At 33.7% G+C, this 14,139-nt stretch overlaps 1 protein-coding gene across 2 annotated transcripts in view; it reads right to left on the bottom strand.

The window, feature by feature from the left end:
• LOC148618746 (uncharacterized) overlaps positions 1-14,139 on the bottom strand; it is a 230,942-nt gene that overhangs the window by 91,466 nt on the left and 125,337 nt on the right. For both annotated transcript variants that reach the window (XM_088577926.1, XM_088577925.1), the window contains exons 97-107: positions 13,881-14,133; positions 13,315-13,478; positions 10,283-10,453; positions 9,318-9,576; positions 8,826-8,995; positions 6,223-6,378; positions 5,403-5,609; positions 4,800-4,842; positions 3,369-3,520; positions 1,691-1,864; positions 875-1,081 (exon numbers count right to left, since the gene is read on the bottom strand). In XM_088577926.1, coding sequence (XP_088434052.1) covers positions 875-1,081; positions 1,691-1,864; positions 3,369-3,520; positions 4,800-4,842; positions 5,403-5,609; positions 6,223-6,378; positions 8,826-8,995; positions 9,318-9,576; positions 10,283-10,453; positions 13,315-13,478; positions 13,881-14,133 — 1,956 coding nt within the window. The remainder of the gene's footprint in view (positions 1-874; positions 1,082-1,690; positions 1,865-3,368; positions 3,521-4,799; positions 4,843-5,402; positions 5,610-6,222; positions 6,379-8,825; positions 8,996-9,317; positions 9,577-10,282; positions 10,454-13,314; positions 13,479-13,880; positions 14,134-14,139) is intronic.

Raw genomic sequence — 14,139 nt, 5'->3', positions numbered from 1 at the left:
GCAACCACCTGTAATCAGTAATAACCTGCCTTAAAACACTTGGATTCAAGTTTGCAATTAGCCATTTAGGTTACACTTTTAATTGATTTAGTTAAGACAACCTGCAAATGCGTTACAACATACTGTAAGTGGGCATAAATTTGATTATTAAAGGACCGATAACTCTGGAAACACGATCTAATGTTTTACCAGTGAAGAATGTTACAACCTGTCTTTATAGTTTGTTTATATATTCTAACAGTTTAAATGTTACCATAGATTTTTTATAACATAGACATATTCATTCATAAAATTCATAGCGGCACAGATCAATTAATCTTGTCAATCAATTGCCGATTTGATTGACACATTTTGTTTTCCAAAGAAACGTTGACAGTTTCCTTGAAATAATGAATGAATGTAATTAAATAATTTTACTAAGTAAACCCCGGTCGGGAAAACAATGTGTTTTGAAAGTTCAAATGTCTAAAAAAAATTGTCCAAATTAGACTATAAATTCTAGGGACGCAGTACAACTTGCTAGGGAAAAAAATATGTTTAGTCCAAAAATATGGTTAATAAAAAAAAATTTATTCAAAGGTTACTTGCCACTTTGCTATGAAAAGTACATAATATTACATATACATAACAAATATGGAAAATAAAACGGTGTATAATTTATGCACTAGTACATAACAGATACACTGAAATGCTGAAATTGGCCCAAACTCTCAAGAGAGGTCACCTCTCTAATGTGGCCAGTTTTTGATTGTGGTATGGGTGGCCACATAAGTGAGGGACTACTGTATACAGTAACACAAGAGTTTAAACTTTGGAAACATAGACAGAAAACGAACAATAGTACAAAGATTTTAGAAATATACAAATGACATACCCCACTGATAATTAATTAGGCTAAAGGTATGGTTTAGATTCTCTATCCATACTGTCAGCTGGTAGGAACACGTATCTAAGCTGAGTTGAACCTGTAGTGACCTCTTTAGCAAAGAGATATGTACACAACAGGAAACCTCTGTACCATTAGGAGACATGTAACATCCTACTTCATCTGGCAGATTTAGTAAAGCTGTACTGGAAGATCCTGAAAATAGACATTATTAAAATAAAAAAAGTGGGTATACTGAAAAAAAAATCATTTAGTATTATAAAGAAAACTTTTATTTTCATTACAAAAAAGTAGCTAAAACATATCAAAATGAAATTACTGTGTCACTTTAGTTGTCTGCATTTATTCAATAAAGAAGGATACAAGCACAAAAACATCAACACCCTACCAAAGAAATTTCTGGGAAGAAATATTATAGTGGGGAAAGGGCAGCAGCCAATATCATAACAAGACCCTTAAGAATGTAATCACATCTAAATCTAAATTTAAATTCAAAATTGAACTCATTGCAGAATGTTTTAAAAAATACAAAAATAGGAACAATAAAACTTGTATTTAATCTTTAGACTGATTAATTTTTAGATTTCCAATATCTACATGAAAATCAAGAACAGTATTCATAGTTGAAGTCATAATTCAACAAACATTTTTTTTTCAAACAAACAAAAAACTTGACTCCCTTAACTCATAAATGCTAATTCTTAGCATTCTTATTTTCCCTTTTTGAAAGATTTGCCATAAATTTCAACAAATCAGAAGTCATGAATAGCAATGTTACAGTGCTATACATAAATCATTCCTTACCATTGTTGCCAGTACTGAATCCATTATAAGGGGATAAGGACACATTGCATTTGTCTGTATAGTCCATATAATCACTCAACCCTAGCTCTGTAATCAAATCATCAGCCACAGGGTCTGGTATGTTGTCATTCACTGTCAATCCTTTGTCCAATAACCAGCTGTTTACTGCAAATTCTGGAAATAAAGCATCAAGGGATCTATCACTATGAAATGCAAACAACATAAGGAAGACTGTTAAACAAATGATACACAGTCCTGTAATAGTTTTTCATGTATATTTTGCTGTTGTGTGAAAAACAAAACCAAAAAAAAAAAAAAAAAACTCAACATAAATTTTTAATTAGAATTTAGGCAGACAATCTGCAAAAGAGGAAGTAAATAGGGACCTATATGAAAATTTATTAAACATTATCCACCCATATATAGTGGAGGAAAAATTAAGTGACTGCTATGTACATATAGATTCAATAAAACTATATTTCATAGAGCACAAAAAAAAATACTTAAAATTCCTGTGAAATAGACATTTCTTAAAAGTCATTGACAATTTCTTAAAAAAAACTGCAAGAACTCAATCATGAACTACAGTAGTACCCTATGAACTTACTAGGACCCAGAAAACCATCAGAGAGGATCAAGGGTCTAGAAATTTTGACAAACTTGACGTTTGTGTCAGTCTTTTACATGTTCAGATTGAAAATAAACTTTAAAAAAAACTTTCTAATGTACCGGTAGTTATTTTAAGATAAATATTTGAAATTGTTTTATTTCATCACATACTCTGTCTTTTACAAAATATCAGAACAAGTGAATGAATTCAGTTTGGACCACACATGTACTTTCTAATATGTAAACAAAACATCGTATCTCCCGAACTTCTTCATCACATAGACAAACTGCCAAAAACTTCCGAGTGATGAAAAAAATGTTGATTATTTATAAAAGAAAATCACAAACATATTTTGTGTATTGATGTAAATGGTCTGTTGACTTCTGTGCTAAAACGATTCATTTGATAAATGGATAATTACAAACTACGACCAATTCATAGTTTCAGTTCCATGTGCTTTCATTACCTCTGAAAGATCAGTGGGAAATGGTGGACTTGTCAATCTTTTTTCTTAATTAATCAACCAATAAATGTATGAAAATTCTCCAAGTTACTTCAGTTAATTGGTATACGCAATGGGGCTGCATGTGAACCGTTAATTTAATTATGCAATCAACTAATCAGGTACAGGTAAATCACAGTCACAGGTGGTGCACATCGGCTAAAATTGACACATACCTGTCAATTAATTTCCAGTAAACAATTAGAAGACTGGTAGATAGGATGTAAATACACAAATAAAACCACACAGGCTGTAATTTATAAAGGTTGACAATTTTTTATGTCTGATATTGGAAAATAGTTGTCGGTCATTTGCAAAATTTGTCAGTTAATGACTAGCATTTTTGACAGTTTCCAGACCATTGGTGAGGATACAGCTACTGACATTAACTATGGACAGTAGTGCTCTATGAACTTACTAAGATCCAGAAAACCATTAGTGAGGACACAGCTACTGACCTTAACTATGGACAGTAGTACTCTATAAACTTACTAGGATCCACAAAAACATAAGTGAAGATACAGCTACTGACATCAACTATGGACAGTAGTACTCTATGAACTTACTAGGATCCAGAAAACCATCAGTGAGGATACAGCTACTGATATTAACTCTTTGGTCTGACCAGATTTTTACTGGGGCCTCACACGGATCAGAATAACACAGTGATACAGTCAGGTTCACACTGAAATATCCTTCTACTATCTGTAAGTTGTACCTAAATACATGAATATATATATATATATATATATACACACACACACACACACACACACACACATATACAGTCAAACCTCGGTCCCTCGAACTCCAAGGGACCATTGAAATGTGTTCAAGTTATCGGGAGTTCAAGAAATTGAAGTTCGTATATTTCCGGATTTCTTTCGTTGCCGGTCCGAGTTAGACTTCATCGTTAGAAATTGCTTACTTCCTTCGAAGTTGTGTTAATTCATGGGTCTTTTTCATTCGCTTTCGGAAGATTATGTCGATTTGTGGACATTAAAAATGCTGTGTTTTCTTTTAAAAATGTCCAGAGTGTGGGTTCATTGGTCAATAATTTGTTTTCATCCGATATTTTTTTCATGGTTTCATTATACCGACTTCGGAACATTCTCGAACTTCAATTAGTTTTATGTTCAGATCAAAACTATCCAATTAGTGATGACTTAAATATTACCTGTAATTAACTGAAATGTTATTTGAATAATGATAGGGTTTCAGTTTTGCACACCTTTTATTACCCAAGCTGCCAAAATGGCTGACGAGTTCGAGTTAGTGAGGGGTATTCTCTAAGATTTATCACCGAACAGACTGACTAGTCAGTTCAAGTGTACAAGAAACCAAAACTCGAGAAATCCAAGGTTATTTATGTTGATAATATAGAAGAAAAGTTTCATACTTTAAATTGTGTTCAAGAAATCCCGGGTGTTCGAGCCATCCGAGTTCGAGCAAGTGAAGTTCGACTATATATATATAAAATGAATAAATAACCATAATGGTATATTAAGGAGGTGCACTCATCAAATGAATTATTTTCAAACCATATACAACATACAATACCATAAATTTACTAAGTGATACTCCTCCCTTTCACAGTAACCATATAGGAAACCCACAAGGTCATTCAGATGGAAAAACAAAATAGGTGCAAATGCCACCATGTTATAAAGTATGTGCTAAAAGTTTAATTGAATTCCAACCTGTGGTTTCAGAGGAGTTTTGCATGGTGAGGTAAATATTCACTGAATTATAAAAATATCTTTATATACAACACAATTATTAGATCTCTATTTAATTTGTAGGTTGTATGATAGAATATTTTTGCCTTCATACATGTAATTATAACTTGATTTAAAAATAGATAGGTTTCTTTCCCATTTTATTGATTTGTAACATAGATCCTTATTAGTCACAATTATTTTTAGGAACTTTTTCTAAATATCATTTAAAGTGGTTGAACATAAATTTATCATGAAACTTTTATCACAGTAACTCACCCCATTATAACAACTCCATTGAGTGAGAATTCCATATCACTTCCTAGAAAAAAAATATTGAAAAATGATTGTTACATGAATAACCACAAAAAATGAAGTAGTTAATCCATATCAAGTTAATTTGCAGATTCTAATTCCTGCCTGCCTTATCTTGAAAGGCTCTGCTTAAAATTAAAAAAAAAATGTTTACTGTAGATTAAATTTTCAGATTTTGTTTGTGTCCTGCCCTACTTTAAAGCATTGACTTATTTCAAATCCAGACAAAATATGGTGTATGTTATCTAAATTTGTCAGGAGATCTCAAGATGGTTTTATTATTGTAGTTTAATAATCATATTGCTAGATTACTGTGCTATGAATTTATTCATACTTGACAGTTACTGAAAAATAAAATCCTCCCACCTGCCCATTTGTTTTTTTAGTTACTAGTGAATAAACTTGACATCACCTTATACAGTATGCTTATATACAATGAATGGACAGAAGATTTCTGAGATACAATAATAGAACAGGTCAAACTTGAATGTTTGTCAAAGAGAATGCTCCATTTTCTTTTTTCTGTCTATAACCAAAATGTATTTCCTTGACACTAACTACACCAACCTATCTTGTAATCTGTAAGTTTGAGTTTAGTTTTTTGTTTCCCTATCTGTAGATTGATGGAGTTCCTACATTTATCTACATCAAATCTGATGGCGACAGACTTATTCAGTTTGGGTAGATCTATACAGCATTCTAAACCATTACAGCTGGCTGGCACTGAACAGGATATCCAGTCAGGGAGGTTTGATGGTACAAAAATGTCACAACCTACAAAAAAGACCACACAGATCATTTCTTGGCTTGCCATCTATGATTGCACTATTTCGTATGTTTTTTTTATAGCACAATACTAGAAAAAGAAATCCCATGCCTTCTGCACTGCAGCATCAATAATATCTTGTACAACCTCAGAAACTTGAATGAAGACATGCATATACACAAACCTGTCACGTACCTTATGAAATTTACATGGAAATTGATAAGCCAAGCTTTCTTTAATTTTGGGAATTTTTTTTTTATAAAAATAAAATCTTTGGCTTTTCATATCTCTATTATGTGCATACCCATCCTGCAAAATTTCAACTCTTTACTTCAAAATCCTTGGAAGAATTTACACATACAAGCAGAGTAACTACTATTATCCCTATGAATTTGCTAAGTTCTACTACCGACAATGTTGGCAATATCGTATGAAAATAAAAATATGTTTCATCTGAACATCTCCATTATGTGCATAAAAATCTTGCAAAATTTCAAAGCTCTAGTTCAACAATTGTGAAAGAAGATGGCCAGACAAACCATGTACCCCTAACCAGATAGAGGGACAGGGGTAATTTGATATGCCCCTTAATTTTAGTTTATTGAGCATAAAAGCACAAACCTTGTTTGACTATTGTCTGTTGCTGGAGACATTGACCATCTGAAACAAATCTTGAGATTCCAAGAATCTGCATCAGCTGTAGCACTGCCCATTGTGGCAGTGGATCCATACTCTGTGCAATGGCATTTTCTGATATCCAGGAATCTGAACTAAAACCTTTTAATAAAACGAAAAACCTTTCCAATATAATCAGTGAATAGATATAGAACTAGACAAATGTTCTCATCAAGCTTCAACTTTTTAAAATCTGACATAAATTCACCTTGTATCTACACTGAACTTTGTTACTGTAGTATGAAGTACCTCAAAATTTAACTTTATACCTAGTCATATCAAGAGTGAGGTATAAATATCCCATCTTTTTACTTTACGTGAAAAGAGCCAGAAATTGACCTGACCCAAAGCATCAGGGCTTACTTAGCATCTAGTACATGTACAATAGACCTCAACTGGACTTCTTGTTCTAATGTGTATTTCTATTGTTGTTTCATGGAAACTTCCCCAGTTCTCTTAAACATGTTGAGCATTTCTTTCATAGTAATATTTAAGACACATACAGTAAGACATTTATTAATACCTAAAAATTCTAACATAGTATAATCAACACTCCAACTTAAAACATACATTGTAGACAATAAACTGATTCATAATACAGTGGAGCCTCTGAAAACCGGCTGCCCATGGGACCAAAGAAATCGGCCGGTTTTCAGAGGTGCCGGTTTTCGGAGGTTCCGGAAATTTTCGTATCCGTTCCGTATATGGATACCGGAAGTACAATGTTATTGATCTTGTGATCGATCCGATCCTATTGATGATTATCTGATTGCACTGTTTGTATGTTTCTACACACATTCTTTGATAGGTATTTGTGTATGTTTGTGTTCAAATCAAGAATAAAGGTAAAAGTTGTATTGTTGTTTTTAATTAAAGAGTAATCATACTGTTCAGTATTTTTGTATTGTTGACAGTTTAGTGATGCGTGGCGTAGTTTATTGACATTGTCTTTGATCTGTGTAAAGTTTTTAAGGTAAACTAGTCACCGATGCCTTTGTTGACTAAAAATACTAAAAGATGAAGATGTGACTGAGAAACTAAAGAAACAAATCAAAAGTGAAATAAAAATGTCTCTAAACCAAAATCCCGACTAAATACCAAGGTATCATGACAATGAATCCATATAGACAGTATTTTACCCTTCTCTTTCTTATTGTTGCAGACAACAGGGTCAGTCTGAGTTCAAGATATAGATAAAGAATACTATGTCCCTTGTACATTTACTTCATATATACGTTCACTTTTCAATTGCACTCCATAAAAAAAAAACCTATACATGTACAATCATATTTATTCAGTGACATTTAATAACATAGATAAAGATTCTCATAAATAAAGCACTAATAAAATTGAAAACAAGTTTTACAGTTAATTGTACATTTAATCATCAGTCTAACAAATTACACTTTAAAAAAGTCTACAACTGATACCTGTTTCTTTTTCAAACACCTTTGAAGAATTGCGGTTTCACTTTTAGAGTTGAGTTCTTGCGCAACACTGAGAAAATTATCGTCTTTTACAGTTGCAAATTTCATTAAACGTTTACTGAACGCTGTTATTTTGAAGTTTTCATTTTCTGTTTTAACAGAATCGTTTGAAAATGTGGTTATCAAAACAATTTTTAAATTTAACATTTGTTAAAAAGTTAATTACATATAGGATCATGGTTATTGCCCTCATTATCTGTGATAATTAATGAATAAAAGAGTGTCACTCCTTGTTAATGCCAATCAAGATCGGTGTTAGCCTTTTGAAGTACTGATTTATTGATCTTACCGTGATTGACATGTTTACAACATGTTACACGGCTCATTGATTTTACTTGTCGGCAAACTTTTCACCGGTTTTCGGAGGTTAATTTTTTACAAAGAAATGGGTTTTGGGACCGAATTTTGCAGCCGATGTTCAGAATTCAGAGGGGCCGGTTTAGGGAGGAAATTTTTACTTAATTACATAGGGGAAAATTCCGGACCAAAACTAAATGATCGGTTTTCGGAGGATTCCGGTTTTCAGAGGGGCCGGTTTCGGGGAGTTCCACTGTATATACCAAACAATTACTGTACATTACATAGGTTGCTAAATACCTTGCTGTATCAAACTTCTTGGGGCTACTCATACTACACCATGGACTATGACAATTACATGTTTAGTCCTACTATTATCATTGAATTACAACTAACTATTGAACAATAAAACATATTTACTATAGGCTTGTGGATGATCTTGACAAGCTACAGTGGAAAGTATGAAAGAAAAGATCCTACTTAAAACCCTAACATGGTGTCGAACTTTTAGGTGGCAGAATCCAGCCTTGCAGCGCAATTGGCGGTAGAAACCGGCCAATGATATGAATTTGAAATTGATTGTAGGCGGTAGACTCCAGCCTAGAGACTGATTTAATTATTTACGACATACTGAACACAGGCGGCAGAATCCAGCCTGAGGCAAAAGATTCCAGCCTATTGTGATAAAGGCAGTCACAATTATATTCAAAATTTAACTTTGTAGAAAGAGAATTAAATACTATTTCAATATGAAACAAAACTCACCTTGTACAGGGAACTCTATATTCCAATGACAAACTGATTTAGGTAGTCTGTACTGATGAAGGACTTCAACTGTGTGGTAACAAGGTATTGAAACATCAGCTTCTAAGCAAGCTTTCAATGTCACATCCACCAGATAACTTCCCTGAGACTGTAAATCATTAACAGTTGTTCTGTAAAAAATAAGGTATATAAATATACAGACTAGACATTGTAGGAAAAACATGTAACTGAAGTACTTGAATTGCATAAAACATATTTTACAAACAAGTGATAAAGATCACAATTAATCAAATATCAAATAAAAAAGCAAAGATCAAACTTGGGATGTCCAATAATCCAGGGAATTTAGTATTGTTTCTTCCACTTAGCCTTCAACGTTGACTCTTGAAGTTGACTTAAGCTACAACTATAGTGTTTCTTTTAACATGTCATGTTCTAATGTTATAGCCTGTCAAGTATCCAGTTTCTACAATGTATATACAGTATACTCACTCTATTCTGAGTAGACCAAAGAGCCACATATCAACAGGAGTTCCCCACTGGTAATCAATCAAGTCTTTTTGTAATGTGAACTTCTCTATAGTAATAGATAACTGAAATCTACAAGGATCAATGTCCACTGATGTTTGGAATGACTGACCTATATTGTCTACATTGATACAACATGACAAGGAAGTACATGTGTCCTTAAGATGACAGACAGTTATCCCTGGTAAGGATGGGAGGAGGTTTGTGTCAAGTGCTGAACAATCTGAAAAAAAATTAACATGTTAACTATTCTATTCTAATGAAACAACACTTATATTCAGTCATGTTAATGGTAAGATAACTAATCTATCTATAATTTCCACAGCAACATAAAGTCCTTAACTTTTAATCGAAATTGGAGATAACATAAGATGAGCACTTCCAATTTCTGCTTTTTCGTTTCAATAACTAACTTCAATATTAGTGATAATTGCATTCATACAATGCAATAAAAAAAAAAAAAACATGATTAGTTTCAACACCTGTACGAAGCAGATCTTGTACTTTATCAAATAGTTGATCTACATTCCGTCAAATCAAGCTTCGATAAAGTATTCCACAAGGGCCACAAAGAACATGGAGTTGGTTAAACTAATACCTACTTTCCATTTGATAATGTGTCACACCTGCAACAGAAGGAGAATCCAACACTAAGTCAGATAGACATATACCTACCATTAATCCAGCAAGAGATATTATTAGGTGTCATAAAGAAGACACATAGAACATTTACCACCAAGTCAGATAGACATATACCTACCATTTGTCCATCCTAAGCTCTGATAAGGTGTCACAGCAAAGACACATAGAGCATCAAACTTTCAAGTCAGATAGACATACACCTACCATTAATCCAGCCAGAGCAACTACTGGGTGTCACACCAGACACATGGAGCATCTTACATCAAGTCAGATAGACATATACCTACCATTAGTCCATCCTGAGCTCTGGTAAGGTGCCACACCAAAGACACATGGAGCATCTAACATGAAGTCAGATAGACCTAAGCCATCAAACAGTTGTTTCCTTTGATAATCACTCAAACTTCCTCCTGAGTTCAGTCCAAACTCTTTCTTGATAAAATTGTTAAAGGAAAATTCTGGAAAGAGTAAGGTCATAATCCATTTTATATCACATCACATGTGTATTACTCATGTTACTGAATAACAAAGGTAATGAGATGCTCTTATGTAAGTTACAGTGAAACCTGTCTAAACAGAGCCAATAATGTAACAGACATCTTCTGTTTTTACCTGAACAAAACTTTCTGTCTGTAAAGGGTTGGGTTAAGGCTGGTTTCACTGTACATTGAACTCCTTTCACAAATTCTCAGCTAAAATACTCAATCACATAACTAAACAATATAATAGGAAAATGCATTATGAAACTTGCTGCCCCAAATAATCTTTTACAAAAGTATAAAACATGATAAACTAGAGGCTCAAGAGAGCCTGAATCGCTTACCTGGTCAACCATTTGCTTAATTGAAAAACTTGAGGAATGAGACAGGCTAAGTTTAAATCAACTAAATTGTCAAATGCGGGAAATGCTTTTCATAGCATTTTGATAACCTGAACCAGAATTTTGCTAAAGGCAACAATTTTTGAATTTTTTTTCAAAAACTTGTCTTATGACCCCTAAGTTATATATACAGAGGAAGATGTTTACAAAATGCTAGAATTTTAAATCGACAATATATTTGTCCAGTGTGGTGGTCGTGTTTTTCAACAAACAGTCGGCATTCCAATGGGAACAAATTGTGCTCCTTTACTTGCTGACCTATTCCTTCACTCTTATGAGGCTGACTTTATAGCTGATCTGATTAGAAAGAAAGAATATCATTTTGCTTGATCCTTCAATCACAGTTTCCGCTATATAGATGACGTATTATCTTTAAACAATCCTAATTTTGGGGATTTGATACATTGCATCTACCCAAAAGAACTTGAGATAAAGGATACTACAGACACTGTGAAGTCAGCCTCATATCTTCACCTACACTTAGAAATCGATGGTAAAGGAAAACTATTGACCATACTTTACGACAAACCTGATGATTTTTCATTCAGAATTGTCAACTTTCCTTTCATCTGTGGTAACATCCCTTCGGCTCCTGTGTATGGAGTGTTCATATCACAACTCATACATTATGCCAGAGCTTGCCAAAACTACACAGACTTTTTGTATCGCACTAGAACTCTAACAAATAGGCTTCTGGAACAGGGTTATGTTGCTACAAGATTGCAGTCATCAGTACAGAAGTTTTATGGTTGTCATCATGAACTCGTGGATCGTTATGGTATATCCATCATGTTTCACCATGAAAACTGATTTATTCAACGGGTCATAGTTTTCCTTTCCTCGTTTGTCTACCCCGGACTTGACTTTTATGAGCAACTCAGATGCTGTTTCTAGAAAAGCAGAGGACACTTACCTTCCCGGTGCACCTAGTCCATGCTCCCAGTTTTTAGTGGAGTCCGAGTGGCTCATTTACTTTTGTTACTTTGTATGTATGATTTTAGTTACTTTATGTTCATTGTTGTGTATGTCTGTTTTCCATGTCTGGTCTTTGTCCCTGGATTACATTCTTTTGATTACCGCTATACCCTATGGTTCCCTTGACGACTCTTCCATTCTTAGTATAGGCAGACATATCTATTCACAGATTAAAAATCACAACACTCATTTTGAGCACAATAAACTATTATACTTATTTTCATTCAATGATCTTAAATGGTTTTAGAGAAGAAGATTTTCGAAGTTTTACATATGAAAAAACAAAAAAAAAAACAACAAAAAAAAACTGTTTCAGGGGTTGCAACTCCTACATTAGTCAATGAATGGTTTTGATAATTTCGGCATAGTCCTTCTCATGGTGCTTAACAATTTTACCCAATGCCAGAAATTTGGTTACGGCAACGGTTTTTGAGTTATTTGCAAAAAACTGCCATCTGACCCTTATGTTCTAATTTTAGTAATGGCGGCCATGTTTTTTCATGAATCAACAATCCCAACTGTCCATTTGTGTCGGATACCCTAAGGAACATAAAGGTCAACGTTCATTGAATTCTATGCAATGGATTTTGAGAAGATTTTCAAAGTTGCACATGTGAAAATACAAAAAAGAAAAAAACTGTTTCAGGGGCCGTAACTCCTACATCAGTTGACCAATCGTTTTGAAAATTTTGGTGTAGGTCCTTCTCATGATGCTGAACAATATTATCCAATGCCAGAAATTTGCTCATGACAATGGTTTTTGAGTTATTTGCAAAAAACTGCCATCTGATCCCTATGATCTATTTTTAGTAACGGTGGCCATGTTTTTTCATGAATCAACAATCCCAACATTCATTTTGTGTCGGATACCCTAAGGAACATAAATGCCAACTTTCATTGAATTCTGTGCAATGGATTTTGAGAAGAAGATTTTCAGTTGCAAATGCGAAAAACGCACACAAAAAAAACTGTTTCAGGGGCCACAACTCCTACATCAGTTGACCAATCGTTTTGAAAATTTTGGTGTAGGTCCTTCTCATGATGCTGAACAATATTACATGTGCCAGAAATTTGCTAAAGGCAATGGTTTTTGAGTTATTTACAAAAAACTGCAATCTGACCTCTATGTTCTATTTTTAGTAATGGCGGCCATGTTTTTTTTCATGAATCAAAAATCCCAACGATCATTTTGTGCATAACACCCTAAGGAACAATCATGCCAAGTTTAAAACCTGTTAGTCCAGAAGTTTCAGAGGAGAAGATTTTTTAAAATTTGTCCACGACGACGACAACGACGGACGCCAAGTGATGGCATAAGCTCACTTGGCTCTTTGGCCAGGTGTGCTAAAAATGTAAATGGTGAATCAGAAATTTGGCATAAATTGTAAAATAATAAATGATCCACAATAAATATCTCCCATGCCCCTTCTGACCACAAATAACATGGCATCAAATGTAGTTTACCTGGGTCAATGAAGTTACTCCTCCATTCACAGATAGATTTAGGCAGTATAGTGTTAATTAACACAGGTACAGTTATCATACAAGGCTTGTTACTCTCAAAACAAATACTCAGGTTCAAATTAACAACAAACTGTTGCTTGTACTTCAGATCCTCAATCTCATAGCTACAATAAACAGTCAAGTATTTCTTTTATTTTTACATCTTTTTTCAGTAAATACTTTCTAAAACTATAAATTAAAAAAAATTCTGTAAGATTAACATAAATAAGTTATCATAACAAAATAGGCTATTGAGTATAAACTGTTCAAAAATATGAAACATTCCTTATAATTTAATTTCTATTGGATAACAGTCCAAATATTAAAAACTGATTTGTGATCAAAACTATTTTGTTTGGGATTATTTGAATTGCAGAGTGCGGACCAATCAACATTAAATGATGTCATTTTACCAAGCCAGGTTATACAAAATAACCTGGTTTGGTCAAAGAAATCATTATCACTTGCTTTCCACTAGTTACTAAATATTTCACTAGCAGGTAAGGAACTTGAGACTCAATACTTACTCAAGTCGTATAACTCCAAGAAGGTACACCTGATCCTGTTTCCCAAAGTCATACTCCATAAGACTGATATTGACAGTGAGCCGTTCTATCTGTACCTCTAGTGAGTACTGACAGGGATCCAGTATTAGACTGGTCCTTACAGATCTATTTATCAGATTGACATCAGTACAACAAGTGACACTTGTACAGTCAGTAAACAGGTGACATGATGTGGAGTTGGCGACGGAAGGTAAGCTAACTTTCTGTTGACACTCTGAAA

This window comes from Perna viridis, chromosome 4, assembly GCF_037379345.1.
Source record: "Perna viridis isolate PV_CMFRI_1.1 ecotype Kerala chromosome 4, ASM3737934v1, whole genome shotgun sequence".
In the NCBI taxonomy this organism is placed as follows: domain Eukaryota; kingdom Metazoa; phylum Mollusca; class Bivalvia; order Mytilida; family Mytilidae; genus Perna; species Perna viridis.
This window is presented reverse-complemented; position numbering and strand designations above follow the sequence as displayed.